We start from the raw sequence: 26,165 nt of genomic DNA on the forward strand, positions 1-26,165 counted from the left end.
TACACCGTTCCTATATGGACGGGCAGCTACACCGATCCTACGTGGTCGGGCAGTTTACTTTCGGATATTTACATGTTTCTTTTAAAAAGCTAGCATGCATGGCCGATCTCACTTGATGGGCACTCGATGATTGACATTCCTTATTCCATGGTAATGCTGCCGTAAAGCTGCCATAATCAAGACCTATATGGTTAGGCAAGAATCCACCGCACCTATATGGTCGGAAGATACACCGCACCTACACGGTCGGGCATTTCACTCTGCGTATCTATATAGTACTCCAAAGGTAAAGCTAACTCGCATAATATCCGTCATGGTAGACAAACGAGATACGGTTATATCACTCTCCTATGTTGTGTTTTATATTCTCTATTATGATTTCGCGATATTAGTCATGCCTGTATACTCGCACATTACTCGTACCGACGCCCCATTTCGTGGGCGCTGCGTTTCATGCCGCGCAGTACACCCGATGAGTAGAAGCCGTTACGAAGACGTCCCCAGTCAAGTTGGCAATCTCCATTGTTACGAGTGTCGCCAAGCTCGACAGGCATGCCATGATGTTTTGTTCGGTTAGAGACTTTGCGTACGCACCCGTGGGTGTTGGGAGTCGATACATTTACGACCTTACTGACGAGTCGATTTGTACGATGATGAAGTTTTGTACGATTACATGTTTTATTTGATTTAAAAGCATCGAAAGAGTATTTTAGAAATCTTATTAGGTATATTTGATGTGGAAAAAAAAAATTTAGTACGTAGTAAGAGTCAGTGGGTTCGTTCGGCTCCAGTTACGGGGTCGGGTGCCCATCACACCCTAGTAAGACCGGGGTGTGACACCTTTCCTCCGTATTCTTGTCCTAATCATCCTATTACTCCCTTTAACTATCAGCTCGTCGTAATTCGTCCCTACTTGTCCATTCGGTCGCACCTTAAATAACACTCCATCACGACTTACCGCCCCCGTTTTTTTTTTTTTTTGGATCGCTTTGTGGGCTACAAGTCTTTTCCAAATTCTTTTCACCGTGTCGATATCGAACTTCCAATTATTGTTATCCCCAATTCCGCAACTAACTTCTTTCCCGAGGTCGGCTGCGCTCGTATCTTAGTCAAAAAAAAAATTCATTGCTATTGGCACGACCTTCCAAAACATATTACAAACCTATACCTCACTTTCACTTTATTTCTGGGAAAATTTCGGCAGAGTTTCCTCTGTGAATCGTTATCGTCTCAAAACCTCGTACACAAAGAAATACCAACAATGCCTCTGCGTGGCCAACACATATATATATATACATTCACATCATATCACGGCCACACGGGGCTCCCATTATCATCAACCATACAAAAAAATAATAAACATACCTCGTATGCCCAACTCAACAAAGACTCGTTACACTTTCTTGTTTACTTTCCTTTTAATCTTCAACTTATGTTTCAATCGTACTTTCATATCTTACCCGATACGTATCTTTCGTACCGTTGCTTACCTCGCGTACTTTGTAGATTCCAATGTCGTTAATCGCTTCTCCCGTCGATACTTTTCTTCCGCCGAAACCAAAATTTAGTACGCGATTCTGAGTCTCCTATGACTCGCCCTATGGCACGATCTAAGATGTCAAAGAAGAGTAACCATCCTGGAGATGCCCCGTAGCCTCCCGTTTATAAATGTGGCGCGCTCACACCATAACAGACTCCCACGACTTTGCGTACAACCCCTAGGACGACCCGCTACGGGACAATTTGTCACACCCTATTTACCTTCGTGATGGGCACCCGACCCTTATTTAGGCCGAGCGAACCCGTCGACTCACATAATACTCATAATCACGCTGTCTCTCAAATCATGACACAAATACATAACGAAAGTTTTTGGAAGAATAATATGCTTTTTATCTTTCTCGAATCAAGGAAAAATCTTCGAACATATAGAAACATATAAAGCTTTATAATACAACGCATAATAACACAACACATAGCGACATAACCGACATCTTATACCCACGACACCCAATAGTTCCTGATAGTCTGTAACCCGGATACCACAACATAATGTCCCGACTCTACAAAGACTGAGGGAACGGAGCTCGCCAATCCCGCCGGAACATCTTCTACTAATATTTTCAACTCATCCGGCGTACCCGCACCGCATGAAACGTAGCCCTCGAAAGAAAGGGGGTCGGACGGAATACGTAAAGATGTAAACGTTAGGAGTACGGAAAAACGGAATCATAACCAAATAGAACTACGTAAACAAGTATAATGACAAGAAAATCACAAGACTTGTCCTTTTGAAACATTTGTCATGCATATACATATATCGGTAAATAAAATCATATCATAATCGTATCATCATATCATCGTACATATAACCGTATCTCGCCCTCAGCCGAGGGACTCGGGAGTAAAATCATATCATAATCACGTATGTACGCAGATATACATATATATACATACCGTACCCGACTCACCCAGCTTGTGGGACTCGGATAAGCCGTGTCCCGCCCCGCTAGCAAGCGGACTCGGTATGCCATCTCGCCGCCATCCCCATCTCATCACATCATCATATCATCATATCATCATACATATATATATATATATATATAATGCATCTCTACCATCTAGTGAGGACTCGGTGAACAATGCAGAAGTTGCACGAATGCGTACCGGCCGGGGACTCGGTGAAAGACATATTGAGCTTGCACGAGCAGAGTAGTGAGAGAAACCATATGCACATAAAATCATACTCGTAGACTCAATGAAGTAGTCTAAACGGAATGTCACTTGAAAAATCGGACAATAGTTATATCAAATATCTTCCGACGTTATTCGGAAACATAGCATATCATAAACGTGTTAACAAAACCATAAGGATCATAATCATATTCCAAACCAATCCGAGTCCTACTCGAAAGTTACGAACATTATTCATTTTAGAACTTTCTACGAACAAATCGGAAAGCGATCCGAGCCTTCAGCAAAGTTACGGACGTTCGTAGTTTCGAATCGTTTAGGAACAAAACTCTTTTTGAAAACAAAACCTTTACGCAACTTTTGAAATTTAATTATACAAATGACATAAGGACTATGACTTGACCACATTAAGAATACGAATATCAAGAAGCCAATAAGGACCATAAACATGCCTACGATCACGAATAGAATTACCATAGATTCGTGTCATAACCTATTTTCAACTAAGACATGCCAAAGAAGGAAAGGTTGAGCTTTACATACCTTAGCCGCTTCCTAAGCTAATCCGAACTTACATCTCGACTTCTCACGATCTACAATAATGTCATTAGGTATCAACCATTAGCCATAACACTTAAGAATCCAATTCCAAATTAACACTTTGTCTACAAAAATTTCTAAGAAGAACATTCCCATAACTTCAACATCCCCAGAGAATTCAACTCTACCAAATCAACAACAACCATACCAACAATCATAATAACAATATCGATAAGTAATTCAAGATGTCCAAACCAACATCCAATCTTACCCGAAACCTTCCAACTCAACGAGAACAATAACAACACACTTTTCTCTTTCAAATTCATAAACTATATCAACAATTCCATATGTTAATAACATCATTTCCATCAATACAAGAGGCTATATTAAAATCACATTATCTTGTAAATCAGCCCACAAACAATTACAACTTCAATTTAGATCATTAAATCTTCATTTTACATCATGGAATTCACAACAACGATAACCAAGATATCAAGTAAGTTTAATTCATTCCATCTACACCAAGGCAGCCCTATTCGCCACCACACATCACCCTCAACTTCATGAATTTCATCCATTTCTTCACATTACAACATGCTCAAACGTCCATAATACAACAATCCAAACATGCTCAATAAATTAGTTCTTTGCTCTATGTAACATCACCTATACACGGCCATACACAACACACCATCATTTCATGAGTTTTATTCATTTCTACATGCCACAACATATACAAACCATCCATAACATATACAAGAAAGGATTAAACCTCACCTCTTCCTCCCTAATTCCTCCCTTGGCCAATGCTTGTTTTTGCAAGAATCAACGCGTCGCTTGTCCCAACAACCATTCCACGTCGTAGAGACCTTCCACTTAGTGGGGGAGACAAGGAGGAAATAATTTCTCTTGATCAAATTCACCATGGCTCCCATTCGGCCGGCCATGGCCGACTGCCTCTCCTTCTTCTTCTTTTTTTTTGAATTTTCTAGACTTGGCAAATCTTTGAATTGTCTTCCTTTTCATGACTTAATCATATATATATATAGGCACCATGCATATGGCCGATCATACTCTTTTTCCTCTTTTCTTTTTTTTTTCCAATTTTTCTCCAATTTTCTAGAAATTTCCAAGAGATGACAATAATTTTAATAAGTCATCTAATTTCTGCATATTCCATATGTGGCCTATGGCCCACAAGTCATGCATGGCCACACGGTTATTTTTTCTTGAATTTTAAGTTCCAACACTTCACTTTTTGAAATTTTCATGAAATGTCTAACTTTCCATCCAACCAAATTCATAAGCACTTATGCGTTAAAACAAAGTCGGAAAATAGTCTTATTCTTAACTTTCCACACTTGGCTCGCATTATCCCGACGTATAAAATACGAGATATAACGATCGGCGGTACTTATAAATGCTCCATAATGGAATCGGGGTTCCGACCTTATGTCACCGATAAAGTATTGTTGTCCTTGAGTTTCTATGCATGCATTATTTTTGATGATGAGTCTATTATGATGATATATATGATGACATTACACCGCGCCTATATGGCCGACTTATACACCATGTCTTGGCACACCAATTGAGGCCGCGAGATGGAACCCGACGTGGGGCCGCGGACACGGGCTAACGATGAGTTATCATACCGTACCTATATGGTCGGGCAACTTATACATATATGCATACATGATATAATGATGAGTATGAAGTAAGCATGCATTAATGATTGACAAATACAAATTTGCTCCTCATTTGATGCTTCCCCATTTCGTTGATGTATTATTGTTGTTGATGCCTTACATACTCGGTACTGTTCGTCGATCATTTCTTTGGACTTGTGTTCATGCCCACGGCAGTAGGCAGGGAGGTGATCCAGAACGTAGGAGCTATTAGCTGATTGAGAGCACTCCATTGAGGTGCCATTGATTTATTCTTTTGGTATATATATAAGGGCATGATGGGATCTGACGTTCGCCCATATGTCTAGTACTCTAGTAGAGGCTCGTAGATGCATAGTTGTGGGTAGTATGGTCTCACGCGCTCATTGTATATGTATATATTATTTTGATAGCCGAAGGGCTTATTTATATAAAGTAAATGTCCTCAAATGAATAGTATTTCTATGATTATGAGCATAAGAAATATGAATGAACGCAGGACGAGTAATAGAATGAGTGGTGCTATTATGACCCGCCAGGCCCTAGCTCGGGTCGTGACGAAACTAGACTCGACGAACTTACACCGCACCTATATACTAGGAGATATACCCCTCCAAACTTGACCCAAAATTCTGTCCAAAAAATTCTTGCCAATTTTTTTTTTCCAAATTTTTGGACGAACTTATGTTCTTCGATTTGCTTAGTCCCGGAATCTTCCGAAACTCTCCATACATGATATTTATCATTAATCATACTTGAAAATGGTTATGCCCTTTGATTCCAAGGCTTTCCTTCTCGATTAAGACTTACGAGATCGTAATTCATCTTGTGCTTCGTTGTCGCGTACTTCCCTATGGCTTGTACCCTCCCAAACTTCATGGGATGGATAATCCATTAATACGATAAAGTACGTGCCATGATCATGCTCCTCGGACGAGGGTATAACAATAGATATCTATAACCACCCGGACAGCCTAGGAGAAAGTCTCTAATCCTCGAGTCCATCCGTCACACCCACGAGCATACCGGGGTGTGATGGGCACTTATACATATACGCACCCAAACGTTCGCGTTACTAAAACCCCGTCATTTCGAAAATTTTTAAGAAACATGAAACTTTTCAAACAATAATCATTATTACTCTTTTAACATTTACAAACCATTCGCACCTCTCCCGACGCACTATCCACAAGACAACACCCGCAAAGTCTCTAACATATGCCTAAAACCTCCCGAACACTTTGACTCGTAACACTCCGAACCAGTTCGCCAATCCCGCGGAAACAACTCCTAGCAAAGTCTTCTCTTCATCCGGTGTACGCGTGGCATGAAAACGCGGCCCACAAGAAGGAGAGATGTCGCACGGGATATGTACCGAGTATGTAAAGCGATTACAAATAACAACCGACTCGCTCAATTTAGAAGAAAAGAAATCACAATCAAGCTCATTACGGCCCTCGGCCGGGAGAAAGTATAAATGTATACATGGGGTCCTAGAACAATCCTTAAATAATAAATATTCCTTAAGCAAAGGATTTAACCTAACCCGTGTGTCGCCTCCACATACCAATGAAATAGTCCCTTTTTCCGGACGGCCGCTCCGGCGCAATAATAATGATTTAATAATAATAATAATAATAATAATAATAATAATAATAATAGTAATCCCCTTCGGGTATTGCCGCTTCCCGCATATATATAATGTGTGCATTTTTCGGCACGATGGGATAGCCCCGGCATTGCCGCTTCCGGCATAGTAATGATAGCTAGGGCATCGTCGCTTCCGCATAATAATGATGGCCCCTATGGTCCGACATCGTCTATCCTGATCGGACATGCGGCCCGAGCATCCCTAGCCCCTTTCGGGGGTGACATACCGTATCCTGGCCCCATCGGGCATGCCACGTGACATACTACTAATCCTAGCCCCTTCGGGCATAATGTATATAATGAGATATCGCACCCTTCGAGTGGTTTCGTTTAAATAATAAAATCTCACACCCCCCATCGGAGTGGTTTGTGTACGCACCCTCTCGAGTGGTTTTAGAAAAGCCTTAGAAAATAATATATCACACCCCCTTCGTGAGTGGTTTTAAATTTAGAAAATAATATATCACACTCCCTATGATTTTTAAAGTTTTATAAAATGTCACACTCCCTTCGGAGTGGTTTTGGAAGTTTCAAGGCAATTCGATTACATTCTACGCAGGACGTTTGAGCATTTTTCCAATAAGATATAGGATTTTAGTTCAATCGCCCGAATGCCCCATTTGGTCGGATTTCGATGAACGTAATAACCCCCGAGGCTCAAAATTCAAGCCTAGCACACCTAGGACATCCAAAAGAAGAAAAGGGGTAGCTTCACATACCTTACTTGACGACTTGTGCCGCTTTATCTCCAATCCCGACTCGAGAATCCGCAAATGGTCACATTTACAGTTACTATTCATGAGACTTTAACTTTCAATCTTGGTTTAATACTTGTCTACCTTAAAACTCCTCATATACTATAATACGACACCCGAGAATTAAACTCGGCTGGTAACAATCAACAACAACCCAACAACATCAACAACACAATAAAACATACAACTAGTCTTCTTCTTAACATAATGCAATGGCTTCCCCTTCCAAAAATTTTCAAACCAACACCATCATACTCATATTTTTTCAAAATCATTACGATGCCGTTCGGGAAGCAAATCATTTCTGCCATATACACACACAAGATATACAAAATATACAAACTTTTCTACCAAGGCCATAATTCATCCAACACTTCTAGTTTCCAACATAATTATTCACAACATATTTTATCCCTCAATCTCACTTACAACAATCACCATTTACAACTTACAACTTCATTTTCCTCAATTACATAATCTATAATGAAATCATATTTTCCGCCAACAAACTTTAACAACGAATTTCAATGCCAATTTCCATTTACTTTCCATTATCATCACAAGACTCCAACAACACAATTAACATACTAAATAATTTGATTCATAACCTCCCCTCCATCTTAATACATACGTTGTCACACACAAACCCCACGGCTAACATCATGCCCATGGCTACAATCTCTCCAAAATCATTCAATATCCACAACAATAACAACCAAACACTAGATAAAATAGTTAAAACATAATTTCTACACACACTTAAGCATACTACGCCTCTATAGTCTTGTTCTTAATGAATTTCATTCATTTTCATATTCTACAACATCCACAACCATCCCATGGAAGGATGAATTCTACCTTGTTCCTTCATTCCTTCACTTAGCTAGAATTCACAACTTGCATGGATATGTGTTTTCTTGCTTCAACAACCACTCTACTTTGTTTAGACCCTTCAATACGGAATGGAAAGAATCCTTAATGAAAAATCTCCAAAGTTCCTTTGCTTGCCATGGCCGAATGGCCTAGTGGCTTCTCTCCTTCTTTTCTCTTGATTCCTTTCAAATTTCTAGGAGAAACTAATGGAATAAGATGACTTGGTCAACTTTTATATAGATAAATTAAATCCCACATGGAACTTTCCATGTCCATGTCGAGCGCCTTCTCCATTTAAAAAAATTCCAAGCCCACATATTTTTTTCAAGACGAGTTGTAGTTCATTAAACGATTTTCCAACTAAATTTACCTTCGCCTTCCTTTTATATTTCTACGAGGCGTATTGCGAAACCTTTCTTAATAATTCCGCTTCTAAATTCTTCATGGAATCCATTTAACAAAATAAAAATATGGCCTTACTTGTCGTCCTCCCGCGATTGTCTCGAATTATCCAATTGCTCAAAAATGCGGGATATAACATCTTCCCCTTTAGAACATTTCCTCGACAAACATAAGGCCTCATAGCACCTCTCCCTTTTTATAGCTATTAGCACTTCATCCATCCAGACCATCCAATGCCATTCTCTTGTCATAACATCTCTCTTAGACTACTCCCATTTCTTATTCGCTCCTTACGTACGAATTTATAAAATTTTCGAAAACTTCCTGCGGGGTCACCCATCACGGGAATTGCTCCCACGCTCAAAGACGCTTAACCGAAACTTTGACGGAATTCGGTGCCTTGTAAATGCCGATATAATCGCGTACGCTTTCTCATATGGCCTTTATTACATAATCTAGAGCCAAATCACGATTTTACCTAGGCGCGTTTCGTAACACGTCCTTTCTCTTGCAATTACCGTTTTTGCCCTTTCGATTCTTAATGTTCACCTTCACTTCCATTCTTCCGATTTACATTTTCGCAATACTTCAATGCTCTTACCTCATCCAACATGCCTCGTCCGCAGTTGTTTACCATCGTTTAGATATGTCATAGGTCGCTTTCTTTTATCGACGTCGTCCTTCAAAGCGATTTAGTACAAACTTCAACAATGTGGCTCTGCTCAATTTAGATATAAAAGAAGATCAACAATCCACAGATGCCCCCGTAGCCTCTCGTTTATAGATGTGGCGCGCAACACACCATAAACAAGACTCTCTGACACGACTTCATAGACAACCCCTAGGACGGACATCGAACCACTTTGTCACACCCCGACTAGTCGGGGTCCTAGAACCCTTAAACGTCCTTACTAAAACTTCGTCATTTCGAAAATTTTAAGAAACATGAAACTTTTCAAACATAATCATTATCTCGAAACGCATACTCTTTTAACATTTTACAAACCATTCGCACCTCCAGCACACTATCCACAAAGACAATCGTGTCTCTAACATATGCTAAAACCATGACCGAACACTTTGACTCGGCAACACTCCGAAATGGAGCTCGCCAATCCCGCGGAAACAACTCCTAGCAAAGTCTTCTCTTCGCGCGCATGAAAACGCACCCCCGAAGATGATAATAATAATGTAAAAACGATTACAAATAATAATAATAATTTAGAAGAATAAAATCACAATCAAGCTCATCCCGCCCTCGCCGGAGGAAAGTATAAATGTATACATGGGGTCCTAGAACAATCCTTAAGTAAATAATACAAATGAACACACATTCCTTAAGCAAAGGATGCAACCTAACCCGTGTGTCGCCTCCGACATACCAATGAAATAGTCCGCCGACGACGCAATAATAATGATGATGATAATAATAATAATAATAATAATAATAATAATAATAATAATAGTAATCCCCTTCGGGTATTAAGCGCTTCCGCATAATAATAATGATAGCCCTTTCCGGCATTGCCGCCCCGCATAATAATAATGATAGCCCCTTTCGCATATATAGAATGATGATACCCTTCGGCATACCGCTTCCGCGCATAATAATGATGGCCCTTCGGCATGCCTGGCCGACATACGTCTATCCCGGCCCCATCGGACATGCTGGCCCCGCATCCTAGCCTTTCGGCATGCCACTCGTGACATACGGCTATCCCGGCCCCGGGCATGCCACTGTGACATACTACTAATCACAGTTTCGGCATAATGATAATAATAATGAGATATCGCACCCCCTTCGGAGTGGTTTTGAAAAGTTTAAATAATAAAATCTCACACCCCCATCGATGGTTTTGTACGCACCCTTCGGAGTGGTTTAGAAAAGCCTTAGAAAATAATATATCACACCTCTTCCTGAGTGGTTTTAAGAAAGCTTTAGAAAATAATATATCACACTCGCCTTCGAGTGGTTTTAGAAAAGTTTTATAAAATGTCACACTCTTCGGAGTGGTTTTGGAAGTTTCAAGGCAATTCGATTACATTCCCTGTCAAGTTACGACGTTTGAGCATTTTTCCAACAAGATATAAGGATTTTAGTTCAATCGCACCGAATGAATAGTGCCCCATTTCGGGATCGGATTTCGATGAACGAATAACCCCCGAGGCTCAAATTCAAGCCTAGCACACCTAGGACATGCCAAAAAAGAAAAGGGGTAGCTTCACATACCTACTTGACGACTTATGCTCGCTTTATCTCCAATCCCGTCTCGCCTAGAATCCGCAAATGGTCACATTTACCAGCTTACTATTCATGACTTTAACTTTCAATCTTGGTTTAATACTTGTCTACCAAAATCGCAGCACCTACCTATAAATACGACACCGAGAATTAAACTCTACTCGTAACAATCAACAACAACCCAACAACAACATCAACAACACAATAAAACATACAACTAGTCTTCTTCTTAACATAATGCAATGGCTTCCTTCCAACTTCAAATTTTCAAACCAACACCATCATACTCATATTCATTACTAATCAAAATCATTACGATGCCGTTCGGAAGCATTTCATATCATTTACGCTATATACACACAAGATATACAAAATATACAAACTTTCTACCAAGGCCATAATTCATCCAACACTTCTAGTTTCCAAATAATTATTCACAACATATTTTTATCCCTCAATCTCACTTACAACAATCACCATTTACAACTTACAACTTCATTTTCTCAATTACATAATCTATAATGAAATCACATATTTTCCGCCAACAACTTAACAACGAATTTCCTTATGCCAATTTGAACCATTTACTTTCCATTATCATCACAAGACTCCAACAACACAATTAACATACTAAATAATTTGATTCATAACCTCCCCCTCCATCTTAATACATACGGCCCACACACACACAAACCCCACGGCTAACATCATGCATGCAAGGCTACAATCTCTCCAAAATCATTCAATATCCACAACAATAACAACCAAACACTAGATAAAATAGTTAAAACATAATTTCTACACACACTTAAGCATACACGCCACACCTCTATAGTCTTGTTCTTAATGAATTTCATTCATTTTCATATTCTACAACATCCACAACCATCCACAACATATAAGGAAGGATGAATTCTTACCTTGTTCCTTCATTCCTTCACTTAGCTAGAATTCACAACTTGCATGGATATGTGTTTTCTTGCTTCAACAACCACTCTACTTTGTTTAGGACCCTTCAATATGGTGTTTGAATGGAAGAGAATAATTTCCTTAATGAAAAATCTCCAAAGTTCCTTTGCTCTTGCCATGGCCGAACGGCCTAGTGGCTTCTCTCCTTCTTTCTCTTGTTATTCCTTTCTTGAAATTTCTAGAGAAACTAATGGAATAAGATGACTTGGTCAACTTTTATATAGTATAAATTAAATCCCACTGGCTTGACCCATGTCCATGGCCGGTTGGGCCTTCTCCATTTAAAAAAAAATTCCAAGCCCACATATTTTTTCAAGACGAGTTGTAGTTCATTAAACGATTTTCCAACTTCCAAATTTACCCTTCGCCTTCCTTTATATTTCTACGAGGCGTATTGCGAATTTCCCTTTATGCCCTTGACCTTTCTTAATAATTCCGCTTCTAAATTCTTCATGGGCCATCCACATGCTTAACAAAATAAAAATATGGTCTTACTTGTCGTCCTCCCGCGATTGTCTCGAATTATCCAATTGCTCAAAAATGCGGGATATAACACCATCAATACCCAAGTATGTACGAAAACACCAAGTTCGAATATCAAATCAAGTACAGAGATACCAAGTCTAAATATCACCACAAGTATAGAAATACCAAGTCCAAATCCAAAGAATACGAGTATGTGAATATGAATGCACATGCGATGCAGTGCACTGCTGTCACGACCCGAACCGATGAGTCGTGACGAGTGACTGACCTCTATTGACCAAGCACCCTTACACTCATACCTATATCTCACTGAAAGATAGAGGGACCCATTTACGACTTATAATTGAGCTATATTGACTCATACAAGAACGACATCAAGAACTATCAACCATCTGTGCATATATATGTGCTGAAAAGAACAAAGGCAAGCCGACTAGGCCCCTACATATGCTGTACACAAAAGAATAGGAGCCGACAAGGCTACATCACGTGCCAACTACATATAACCGTTCTGCGACCTCAAATGGAATAAAAGATATAGAAACGACGGACATGTGCCCCGCTATATATATATATATATATATATATATATATATATATATATATACATACATACATATATATACATCTTAAAATGGCATACCAAAATGGTAGACCTCCGATCGTTCGGGAGTGCATCGTCGTCGCTGAGTGGAAGTCCTACTGAGCTGGACCGCCTGTCTGTCTACCTGAACCTGCGGGCATGAACGCAGCCCCCCAAGCAATAGGGGAGTTAGTACGGAAAATGTATGGAGTAAGTAAGGCATAAGAACAACATAAACATAGGAATCACGAAAAATTTGAAACATAACAGCTAAACTCAACGTCTGAAAGTGCCTCTGCGGTGAATACTATGCATGCTTTCTTTAATAAAACATCTTATACATACATATGTATAGTATACTGCCTGGCCATATAGGCGCGGTGCCATCAACATCTCATCATCATCCCGCGTCCAGGGTAATCTCATAATCTGCCCACTGCAGTGGTGTGCACATCGACGTGCCTGCTTGGCCGACTATAGCGCGGCGCGGTGTAAGAAAATAACTGTACATATATATATAAATGCATGAAGGACTCAAAAAGAGAATGCTATGAACTACTCTGAACAACATAAGATCTGTGGAAGCCGTAGATACAAAACATAGGAGATCAAGGATACGATGAATCCCATACCATCTAGGAGTAGAGTCTTTGGAACTCGCTCGCTTCTCTGTTCATTCATAAGATAAGGATCATGCCAAAATGAATAGAAGGGACAGCCTTAATATACCTTGAAGCGTATCTAGTCGTCCAACGTCTACTTCACGAACTCGTAAGTCTACAATTAAGATAACATAGGCCACAATTAGACCCTTTATAACACTTACTATCCAATTCAGGTACGAAAGGAGCTTAACGGATTGCAGGCAACATCTTCCTTGAAAACATAACAATCCTTCAACTTCCAACTTAATCTAATCATCAACAACAATATCCATACTTACATACCAAAATACAATTAAATCTATCCCAAACCATTCCTCAAAATAGCCCTTGACCCTAACTTTACCCTTATTTAATTTACCACTTTCATAAATGTATTTCCTTTACTTAAAACCACTAAAACTCTTCATAATTAACTCAAACACAAAGGTGGGAACCATATACATACCTTGAGGGGTCTAATATTTTGAGAATCAAACTTCAAATCCAATTCCAAAGCTCAACAACTTCAATGGAACCCTAGGAACAACATTCCCTTCACAAGCTTGGGCTTACGGGGCTCGGATCTTACTAAATCTTCACTAATATGATGGAAAATGTTGAGAGGAGATATTTAAGGGTTTTTTGTAGTTTGGGGAAATAAAATAATGAGAATAAAAAGTGAGGTTGCATATATATAGGTGGAACTAGAAAGTTCCAGCGACGTGGGTTGACGGACGTGTCGACGGCTCGTCGACGTGCTCCGTCGACCTGCCACCTGAAAGTTCAGAGTTGGCAGCTTAACGATGGCACCCAATGATGGCTCGTTGACATGTTAATGGCCCGTCAAAGGCGACTGGTTTCTTCAGACTTTCCTAAGTCGCTCCGATTTTCGTCGATTCGATTTGCTTAACTTCTAATCCTATCGTATTACAAAGAACATATGCTTATACTTTGGTATATGCGGGGTAAGGTACTTAAGATATCGAAAACCCGGGTGCGGATCTCCATACTAAGGGTATAGACTACCAATAACCCAAGGACTTTCTTGTGAGGAAAACGAGATGTGTAACATTCTCTCTCCTAAGAAACATTCGTATAAGTCATGAGCTATAAAAATTTCAAATTTAGTCTTCCCTGAAAATATACTAATCTAACCTATCCACATCAACCCAAAATAATGCCACATAGGGCCACATACTAAAATATACAACACCATGGCCTCACACGACCAATCACAATAACTATAAATAAAACTAATACTTGGGGGAAATGATGCCTCAGACAGAATCTCTTGAGATAACGGAAACAAATGCGGGTCTTTAGCCTTCATTTTCTCTTTAGCTTCCCAACTCACTTCTTCAACATTATTATTCCCGCGGAGCACTTTAACAAAAGCCACATCCTTAGTCCACAATCAATGAACTTGTCTATCTAGTATAGCCACTGGGGTCTCTTCGTAAGATAACTGCTCGGTCACCTGGATATCATTTACCTAAGACAATTCTCGAGGGACCTCCTATACACTTACAGAGCATGGACGCATGGAACACTCGATGCACAAACTCCAAATCAGGAGGTAGCTGTAGCTCATATGCTACCTTACCCACTTTACGGATAATTCTATATGGACCGATGTATCGAGGGCTCAACTTGCCCTTTTTGCCAAATCTCATCACTCTCTTTATAGGTGAGATCTTCAGGAAGACCCAGTCGCCTACCTCAAACTCTAACTTGTGCTGCCGATTATCCGCATAGGATTTTTATCGATTCTCGCGCCACTAGTAACCTTTCTTGAATCACTTTCACTTTTTCACCGCTTCGTCGTATCAAGTCCGGGCCTACTAGCCGATTTTCTCCAACATCAAACCATCCTATAGATGATCTACATCTCTGCCCTTATAAAGCCTCATAAAGAGCCATTTGGATACTGGAATGGTAATTGTTATTAAATGCAAACTCAATTAGAGGCAAATGATCATCCCAGCTACCTCGGAAGTCAATTACACAAGCTCTCAAAGATGTCCTCAAGTGTCTGTATAGTACACTCCACTTGTCCATTTATCTACGGATGAAATACAGTGCTAAGACTAACTTGAGTCCCCAACCCATTCTAAAAGGATTTTCAGAAGTTAGCTGTAAATTGCGCTCCTCTATCTGAAATGTTACACCTCGCATTTTTAGAGCATGAGCATGCCATGTACTTTACCGTATTAATGGAGTATCAGAGACTTCCCAAGAAGTGTCTGAAGATACAAGCCATGGGAAGTACGTAACAATGAAGTAAAGGATGAATTACGATCTCGTAAGTCGTAACCATGAAGGACACCCTTAAAACCAAAGGACATGACCTTTATCAAGTATGATTAATGATAAATATCATGTATGGAGAGTTTCGGAAGATTCCGGGACCAAGAAATCGAAGAAAATAAGTTTATCGAAAATTTAGAAAAAAGTTGGAAGAATTTTGGACAGAATTTTAGGTCAACTTTGGAGGGGTATATCTATAGGTATATTAGGAGTTTTAAGGTGTTTCAAAAGCCTAAAATGAACTTGGTCGAGTGTAGTTTCCAACACAATAAATCGCTCATCAAAACGATATTGGAGTAGGGAGTTATGGCCATTTTAAGATAACCCATCCAAGTTGCCAAATGGCTTCTACGGGTCCCACTTAGAAAAGTTGGTGGAACCGACTTACGATGGGTATAAATACCCCATCAACCCCATTTTTCAGCATTTTGCACTTCCATTAGAGAAAAATCTCTCTTCTCTCTCCATGAAAAACCCTAAAAAGTGAGCAAACCCTGTACTATGGCAGTGGCTGACGGCCAGCCTCTAATAGTGGCTGGCCTGGACAACGCCTCTTCCTCGCATTTTCCTCAATTACCTCAATCCCCAAACATAAACACTAGCACAAATCCTACCTCACGTGATCACAAAACCCTTGTTACCTATGCGGATGCTACAACCCCTAAGTCAATTAATGAAGCCATGCAGACGTCAAAAACTCATATTGAACCCATCCCATCAAACCTGTGGAGATAAGAGATGGAAAGGCAGTGGTGAGATGGACAGAAGAGGAAGTTTCACGTATGAACTTGATAGAAGAACTCAACTATGCTGTAGTAGGGAAGTTTTCTCATGGTTGGCCTGATTTGGAAGAACTTCGTGTGGTGATTCCTAAGCAATGTGGGATCAAGGGGGATTGTAGAATAGGTCTATTTCGACATAGACATATCCTGATGCATTTTGAGTAGCTGGAAGATTTTATTACAATGACATCTAAGGGTGTTCATTATATTAATTCAAAAGATGGATATTATTATCCTATGAGACTACTGATTTATGATCCTAAGTTCAGAATTGATGAGGAGACAACAATGGCTATGGCATGGATCTTTTTCCCTCATGTCTTACCTACCTTTTTTGACAAAGAAGCCTTGTTTTCATTGGCCTCAGCAGTTGGTATGCCTTTACAATTAGATTTGGCTATAATCAACAAAACCAGGCCTAGTTGTGCTAGGGTCAAGGTGTTAGTTGATTTGGTAGCAGATCTGCCTAATTCTGTTAGGAAGGAAATTATTGATGAAAAGTCTAGTGAAGTAAGATTTGTTGATGTGATTATTCTTTATGATGTTCTTCCCAACTATTGTAAGAAGTGTAAATTACAAGGCCATAATGAAGAGACTTGTAGAACTCTTAATCCAGAATTAAGGAAGAAATTTGAAGAGTTAGATGGTAAAGATGAAGGCAAAGAAGCAGATCAAGGAGAAGGAAAAGGGAAAGTAGATGAAGAAGTGAAGCACAAACGAAATGAGTGGAACAAAATGAAGACTCCTAGATTTATACCAGCAGGTAAAGTTTTTGGACATACTGTCAAATTCAATTCTGTCAAAGATGATAGAGTTTTTACCATGGAGAAAAACCCTGAAAAATTTATGAATGGAAAGCTTGTAAATGATAATGAAGTGGGGAAGAATGTTACGATCTAAAATAAATTCCAAGCTTTGACAGATGAGAATGCAGAAATAGAAGTGGAGGATGTTCATGAAGAAGATCTAGAACCACTTGACAAGAATCAGGAGAATCAGGATCAAGTCAACTCTGAGCTGTTAAAAAATGACATAGTTGGGGTGTATCAGGTGGCAGGTTTAGCAAGGTGTGAAGTGAATGACAATGTATCTGATGTTCAAAACCAAGAGGAAGACAAGGCTTCAGTTGAGAAAATCACTGAGCCTATTTTCAATATGGAGGAGTTTCCATCAGAGGAAGTTAGCAAAGATGTAGTGAAGGATGATAACTCTGATAAGAGTCCTATTCATCAGTCATTGTCTCCTTCTTCCAAATAGGGAGACAGATTTGATGAAGATTTACAAGGAGTATTGGAGGAAGGAGAAGTGATTGTTGATAAAGGTTTGGAACAATAGGTAGAAGTTGATGGTATAGAAGAAGATTTTATTCAAGTAGATGCTGAATCAGGATTAACTTTGCCAAGGGAAGAAAATCGTGCTCGTGTCCTAGTGTAGAAGTATAATCGAGGTTGCACAGATAGAGTTCAACCAAATGATCATGAGGTGGTAAAATGGTATCCTCTAAAGCCTCCTGATGATCAAATTATTGAGATTGATAAGTTAGATACTCAAAGTATGGAAGACAAGGGTAGCAGTTCAAGTGAATCATGGTTGAAAAAGGGTTCTCCTATGAGGCATTTGCATGATCTGGTTTCGCACAATATATTAGATGAGGAGAGGAGCCTATTATCAGATGACAATGTAATTGCTTTGATAGAAGACAAGGAAGCGAGCATGCAAGATTCTCTAATAAGAGTTAAAACTTTGTCCCTAAAATTTGTAGTAAAGGGTGGAAAAAAAGGGTAAAAGCAAGTGGAAGCACAAGTTTCAGTCAGAGTGATGCCAAAGAGGGGTGCAGCAAAATCCATATGTAAATGACGATGAAAGCCTTTATATGGAATATAAGATCTGTTAGAACTCAGCAAGCATTTCACAGGCTTCAAATGTTGCATAGACATCATAAATTCAATTCCATAGCTCTGATGGAACCTTTCCAACAGGCTAGGAATGTTGAAGTCTATAAGAGGAAACTGGGAATGAATATTGCTGGTGCAAATAGAACTGGCAAAATTTGGTATTTTCTTTAGGCCAATGTAGATGTGCAAGTTTTGCCAGATACAGCTCAGCAAATCTCTTTAAAATTAGTGCTTCTTGCTCAGAATAAATCTTTGGTTATTACTTTAGTTTATGCTAAATGTAATAAATCAGAGAGGTTGCACTTATGGGGTGACATTTATCAGGTGGCAGACTCTATTAATCTTCCATGGCTTGTTGGAGGGGATTTTAATGTAGTTTTACATGAAGATGAGAAGATAGGTGGGATTCCAATCCAACCTCAAGACTATGAAGATTTTGCTTTCTGTGTAAATTCCTGTGAATTGACGGAAACCAGTTTCAAAGGCACTATTTTACTTGGTGGAATGGTAGAGGAGGTTCGACCGCATCTTTGAGAGGTTGGATAGAGTTTTCATTAATCAACAATTTTAGCAATGGTTTGCACAGGTGGAAGTTGAACATCTCACAAGGACAAGTTCTGACCATACTCCTTTGTTCATTACTCTGGGAGAACAAAGTTAGGCATATATTAGACCATTCAGATTTCTGAAGTTTTGGACTGAGCATCAAGGATTCTTGAGCATAATTAGGGATAATTGTTTAAGTAATCTGGATGGCAATCCGTTTATGCTGTTTAAACAGAAATTGAAGCATACAAAGAGGATTCTGTCTACATGGAGCAAAGAAGTGTATGGAGATATTTTCAAGCAAGTGATCATTAGAGAAGAAATTGTGAGGATCAAAGAAGAAATTTTTGAAGGAGAAGCTTTGCCTTTGAACAGAATGGTACTACAACAAGCACAGGCTGAACTAAAGAAGTATTTGCATTTTGAAGAAGAATTCTGGAGGCAGAAGGCTAATGTTACTTTGTTTGCTGAAGGGGATAGAAATACTAGATTTTTCCATAATCTGGTAAATGGTAGAAGGAAGAGGTTGCAAATTAAAAGAATTCAGAATTCAAATAGAGATTGGGTAGAAGATACTATTCAAGTGGCAGTGGAGGCTGAAGAATTTTTCAAAAAATAGTTTTCTCAGGAGCAAGAAGCTACAGATTTTAGCTTACTTAACCATGTTCCTTCCTTGGTGTCTGAGGAAGATAATGAATTATTAGTTGTTCCTAATGCTGATGAAGTCAAACAAGCAGTTTTTGCTTTGAATCGGGATAGTGCTTGTGGTCCTGATGGATTAAAAGGCACTTTTTTTTATGCTTGTTGGCATATTGTTGGTCCAGATGTGCTTAATATGGTTAAAGCCTTTCATGAAGGTCACACTCTTCCTAAATCCATCACTCATACAAATTTGGTTCTTTTACCAAAAAAGCAAGATGTTCAAACTTATGCAGACATAAGGCCAATGAGCTTGAGTAACTTTATCAATAAAGTTATATCAAGAGTGGTTCATGGTAGATTGGAGGGCATTTTGCCAAGGTTTGTTTCACCAAATCAATCTGGTTTTATGAAGGGGAGAAGTATTATTGAGAATGTTCTTCTAACTCAGGAAATAGTCATAGATATATGGAAGATAGGAAAACCAACAAATGTAATCATCAAGTTGGATATGGCAAAGGCCTATGATAGGGTGTCTTGGTTGTTTTTTATCAGAATTCTTCACAAGATTGGCTTTTCAGAAGGTTTTGTGGATATGATTTGGAGACCTATGGCTAACAATTGGTATTCTGTGATGATCAATGGGCAGCCACAAGGATTTTTTCATTCAACAAGAGGGGTCAAACAAGGTGACCCTCTATCTCCATCACTATTTATACTGTCTGCAGAAGTTTTACAAGGGCCTTGAACAACTTGTTTGATGATCCTATGTATAGAGGTTTTGGCATGCCTAAATGGAGTGCAGATCTAAATCATTTGGCATATATAGATGACACTATAATCTTTACCTCTGTAGATAGATACTCATTAAAATTAGTAATGGAAGTTTTGCTAAATTATGAGACTGTCTCAGGACAAAGAATGAATAGAGATAAGAGTTGTTTTTACATGTATAAAACTTGTGCAATGAGTCTAGTTCAAGATATGACACAAATCACTGGTTTTACAAGAGGTGAGTTTCCATTCAAGTATCTAGGATGCCCAATATTTCATAGCAGAAAGAAGAAAGCATATTACAATGATCTGATAAAGAAGCTGAAAGACAAGCTCCAGAATTGGAAAGGCAAGTTGATGTCTTTTAGAGGTAAAGTTGTGCTCATCAACAGTGTTCTTCAAACTATGCCAATGTATTTGTTGTTTGCAATGGTCCCTACAATGTATACTATTCAAGAGCTACACGGGATATTTGCCAAGTTTTATTAGAGTAACAATGAAGATAAAAGGAACAGACATTGGGCCTCTTGGTTAAATATGTGCTATCCAAGACACGAAGGTGGCATGGGATTCAGATCGCTATTTGATGTTTCAAAGCACTCTTTGCTAAGCTATGGTAGAAGTTCGGGACTAGCTGCACTTTATGGTCCATATTTATGTGGAACAAATATTGCAAAAGGCAAATTCCAACTCTGGTAGGGTGGAAGGGAGGATCTCGGCTCTGGAAGAAAATGCTAGAAGCCAGGGATTATTGTCACGACCCAACCCCGTAGGCCGTGACTAGTGCCCGATCTGGGCACCCAAACGCACCCTCAGATTATATCAAACACATCCAGGTATATAACAGAAGCCGACAAGGCTGTGTTTCAAATTTATATAATTTCCAGAAAAATTTCGGCAGAGTTTCCTCTGTTTTACGGACTATCCAAAATAACCCCCGCACGCAAAATACCAACAAAGGCCACACGGGCCAACAGAGCAACATATATACATATGCGGGCCGACAAGGCTGCCGCGGCGAATGGAATCGCCCAAACACAACATATACAAACACAACCTGTTACATCCGGCAATTTTGCGTATTTGGAAAACTTGGAATTAACCTTGACTTGTAAGGAATGAGGTTATGTTTGGATTTTTCTCAATATGTGTATGCCGGTTATGGAAGTAAGGATGTGGAGATATCGAGCAAGGCCTAAGGGAAAATTTGGAATTTTGGAAATTTGTTTCGGGAAGTACAAAACAAGAGTTATAAGGAATTGGGCTAAAAAAAAATGAAAAAAATTGAGGCCCAAAGGAACAAGGGTGGCCGGCCATGCCATGTCCTTGGCCCAACCCATTAAGTTGTCATGTGGTGATCATGTGCCATACATATTAAGGGGGGCATAATTATATATATATGAGAGAAGTCTAGAAATTTCAAGAAAAACAAAACAAAACAAGGAGAGAAAAACAAGAGGAGGCCGTCGGCCAAGGAAAAGAAAGAGGAGAAAAAAATTCCAAGTTCATCAACTTGCATCCAAAAATCTTGTTCTTCTTATATTCATACTAATCTCAAGGTGCTCTCCAAGTTGGTATAATTTTCAAGGCAAGAAAGTGCTCCTTTTGGGCAAGTGGAAAAGTTGGAAAAGGTAAGAATTTTATGTTCTTTTTGTTATGGAAGATTTATGAATATTAGCATAGGTGGAATTGCATGGAAATCATGGAGTTGTGAGTTGTGTGTGTGCAAGCCGTGTGTGTGTATGCAAGCATGTGGCCGTGTGTGTGTGTATGATGCATGGCTAAGATAAGTTGAATTTTGTATTGTGTTCTAGTTGTGGTTATGGTGGAATTCATGTTGGAAAGGAAGGTGGAATGAATTGGGTTGAATTTGGAAAAAGTAGGTGTGGCCGTGTGGTAGGGAAAAATAGAAATGAAAGTGAATTATTTTTGTTTGATATGCTAGTTGTGTTGTTATGATCCTTATGACATAAATGAAGGTTTAATGGTTTGAGTTGGTATTCAATTGGAATGTAGAAGATCATGTCACTTCAAAATGATTCTTGTGATATTATGGAAATTAAGTTGCTAAGATGTGAATTATGATTATAGTTGATGTAACTAGAAGATGAAAACATGTTATGAATAAGTATGCCAAAAATTAGAAGTGTTGGATGAATTATGGTGTTGGCGGAAAGTTTGTATATTTTGTATATCTTGAGTATATATTGTAGAAATGCTATGAAATGCTTCCGACTTATATTGTAATGACCATGATAGTAATGAACGAGAGCATGTTGGTATTGATTTGGGAGTGTGAAGTCGAAATGAGAATTTTTGTATTATGTCGGAAAGTAGACAAATTGTGTTATATTGTAATTTGTGTGGATCATTATTGTTGTGGTGTTGTTGTTGGCTTGTTGTTGGTTATTTGGAGCCGAGTTAAATTCTCGGGGTGTCACATTTATAGGGGAGGTGCTGCCGAAATTTCGGTAGACAAGTATAAACCCAAGATTGAAATGTGTTATACTCCACATTTCAAGAGCCTGAGCGTGACACATGCTTCCTCAAACATTGACAATCACGTTGTTACTACATAATTTAAACTCACGTTGACAGTATTATATTTCGTATTTTTGTGCGCCGGATTATTCGCAAGCCGAGGTGGGGCCCACACATTGAGATTTTTTTGGGACATGTGACAATTTATACGAATCACATATGCGAAGTTAAACATAACTCAAGAAGGACCCTTGAGCCAAATCAAAGTGGAAGTCCTCCAAACAAATATTTTTAAGTAACGTTTTCGGGTGATCCGACTTCGAGGGGCAGAAACGGTATTATAAGTTTAGAATTTGGAAACATACCAAATACAGAAGTTGTAGATAATTGAATTAGCTTTCCAACCATAGGTCGTGGGTCCACAGGTGATGTCGGGACAATGAGATATGGATGTTTTAAGGCGGAAAGGTCAGTGGGCTAGGCCCAAACCGGGCCCAACCGGTTAGGCCCATGACCCATGTTTATTTAAGTGATAAATCAGCCTTTTCTCCTCATTTTTCAGAACAAAACACCCAGAAAATTCTGGAGAAAAAGAGAGAAGAGAGCTTAGAGAGAAAAGATCAATTTTGACCAAAATCTGAGCCCCGAATCCCCAAGCCCGTGAAGAGAAAAGTGTTCTACGTTGCGTTGCCTCCAATTTGAGCTAAAAATCGACCAAAAAGAAGGGGGTGGACGTGGTGGCTGCACACTTGAGGTAATATTAAGGTTCCTTTTCATTGCTAATAAGTTTATTTAGAGTTCTACCGAACTAGAACGGAGAAAATAGTGTGATAAATTCATTTGTTGGCGTTGTGAATCATGGAATGAGATTTGAAGAGAATTTTGAATGAAAATGAATGTATTCAACTTGTATAATGTGGAGGATGTTTCTATTGATGTTGTTAGTATTAAGTTCGACTTCGTTACGGAAATAAAAAAAATTATGAAATAGTTATATCGCGAATTGGTTGGTTGGAAAATTTGGAAAATAATGTGTGGCTATTCTATGGAATATTTTGGAGCTGGAAATATTATGTTTGTTGGTATTGTTGATAATGATTTGGCCGAGTTAAATTCTAGGGATGTCCAATTATGGAGGTGCTGTCGAAATTTCTGTAGAAAAAGTAATGGCTTGGAATTGGGTTCTTCGATGTTTATGGCTAATGTTCGATGCCTACTGATGTTATTGTAGATCGTGAGAAGTCGAGGCTTGAGTTGGATTAGCTTAGGAAGCGATCGAGGTATGTAAGGCTTACTTTTTCCTCTTGGCATGTCTTAGACGTACTAAGGTATGACATGACTTGTGCTTTGGGGGTAATTCCGCTCTTACGTTCCGAGTATGTGTATGATCCTTAATTGCTCATAATGTGACACACTTCATATAGTCCTTAAGTCTTATGTATGTTTGGGTTTCAAATAGTGAATAAAGGATTTTGTTCCTAAAAGATTTTAAGTCTAAAAACGTCCCTAACTTTTTGCAAACAAAACCGGATTACCTCGATATGCTTGAAATGATCCTCTAACGTACAATGACTTAAGTTTACATAGGCGTATTCGGAATGATTTGATATACGACTATGGCCTCTATTATACTTTGATATACTTATGATATAAGATGTGTTTCCGAGTACCGTCCGAAAGCTATTTGATATGACTATTGTCCGGATTTTTAAATGATGATTCATGTTGACTACTTCATTGAGTCTTTGAAAATATTTTATGTGCATATAGTTTCTCACTACTCTGCTCGTGCCGGCCTCAATATGTCCTTCACTTTGCGTCCGGCCAGGGCATGTATTCGAGCACCTCATTGCATTGTTCACCGCGTCCCTCACCGGAGGGCCGGGGCACGTTATATTTACCGCGTCCTTTGCTAGCGGGGCCGGGCATGTTATATGATATGATGATATGGGAGAGGTGGCCAGGATGGCATATAATGATTCCTTTACCGCGTCCCTCACTCGAGGGCGGGGCACGTTACATGCACATGCATATGTTATGATTTTGATTTACCGCGTCCCTCGTTAGAGGCCGGGGCACGTTACATGAACGGTTTATATATGTGTGTTATGATTTTACTCACCGCGTCCCTCCTCGAGAGGGCCGGGCACGTTATATGTTCATATGATGATTTTATGACATTGATATGCGTAATACATGTTTGCAAAGGCAAGTTTTATGATTTTCCGTACTCCTTGCCCGTATGATCCCGCTACTACGTGTCATGCTTTACATACTCGACATATTCCGTCGACCCCCTTTCTTCGGTCGCGTTTCATGCCGCGCGGTACACCCGGATGAGTGAAGACTTTAGTAGGAGACATTCCGGCGGGATCGGCAAGCTCCGGTTCCTCCGGAGCGCTACCGAGTCGAGCATTATGTTATTACGGTTTGTATATGTTAGAGACTTTGCGGACTGTTGTGGGTATAAGACGTCGGTTATGTAGCGGCTATGTCGGTAGACGATTTGTTACGCATTGTATTATAAGTCCTATATTGTTTTATATGTTCCCGATTTTCATTGATTCGAGAAAGGAAAAATGTACACTATTCTCCGCAAAATTTTCATTATGTATTTGTGTCATAATCCGAGGGCCGGTGTGATTATAAGAACTATGTGGTCCCGGCGGGTTCGCTCGGCCCTAAATAAGGGTCGGGTGCCCATCACGCCTAACGAAATTAGGGTGTGACAAAATGTAAGCATCACGACCCAACTAGGGAACCGCGACGAGTACCCGATACTTGTACACGGCACCCCGCTCGTCATATGTCTTGTTCTTATTACTAAGTGGGCCGTATGAACACTGGCACTTTTTTTTTATAACATCGCCGATAATAGCATACATGTAACCGAGTAGTAGTATTCAACTGTACTGACATATCACACGGCAACAAAGACAACTAGGCTGTGAAACATCTGACTGTACATATCTGTCTACGAGCCTCTAAACACGATACATATAATTACAAGTAACCGACTTTCTTTGTGTCCAAATATATACACAAAAACGATACCCAAAATAGAAGCTCCTAACAAGCGGAGCGTCTTCCAATGTACGGCTGAAAAAGCTCCTAGTGAGTCGAGCCCGTCAACTTTGTCTACTGCGTGAGCATCGAGACGCAGCCCCGAAGAAAAGTGAACAAGACGAAGTGTACCGAGTATGTAAGCCATGAAAATAATATAATGAAGC

At 39.5% G+C, this 26,165-nt stretch overlaps 1 protein-coding gene across 1 annotated transcript in view; it reads left to right on the top strand.

The window, feature by feature from the left end:
- The window catches only part of LOC132048893 (uncharacterized), a 68,956-nt gene extending 48,528 nt beyond the window's left edge, over window positions 1–20,428 (top strand). Inside the window, exons 2-9 of the mRNA XM_059439574.1 lie at window positions 16,550–16,681; window positions 16,766–17,363; window positions 17,523–17,791; window positions 17,858–17,921; window positions 18,057–18,280; window positions 18,667–19,011; window positions 19,277–19,546; window positions 19,661–20,428. Of these exons, the coding sequence (XP_059295557.1) occupies window positions 16,550–16,681; window positions 16,766–17,363; window positions 17,523–17,791; window positions 17,858–17,921; window positions 18,057–18,280; window positions 18,667–19,011; window positions 19,277–19,546; window positions 19,661–20,428 (2,670 nt within the window). The remainder of the gene's footprint in view (window positions 1–16,549; window positions 16,682–16,765; window positions 17,364–17,522; window positions 17,792–17,857; window positions 17,922–18,056; window positions 18,281–18,666; window positions 19,012–19,276; window positions 19,547–19,660) is intronic.
- The last annotated feature ends 5,737 nt before the right edge of the window (window positions 20,429–26,165 follow it).

This window comes from Lycium ferocissimum, chromosome 3, assembly GCF_029784015.1.
Source record: "Lycium ferocissimum isolate CSIRO_LF1 chromosome 3, AGI_CSIRO_Lferr_CH_V1, whole genome shotgun sequence".
Lineage (NCBI taxonomy): Eukaryota > Viridiplantae > Streptophyta > Magnoliopsida > Solanales > Solanaceae > Lycium > Lycium ferocissimum.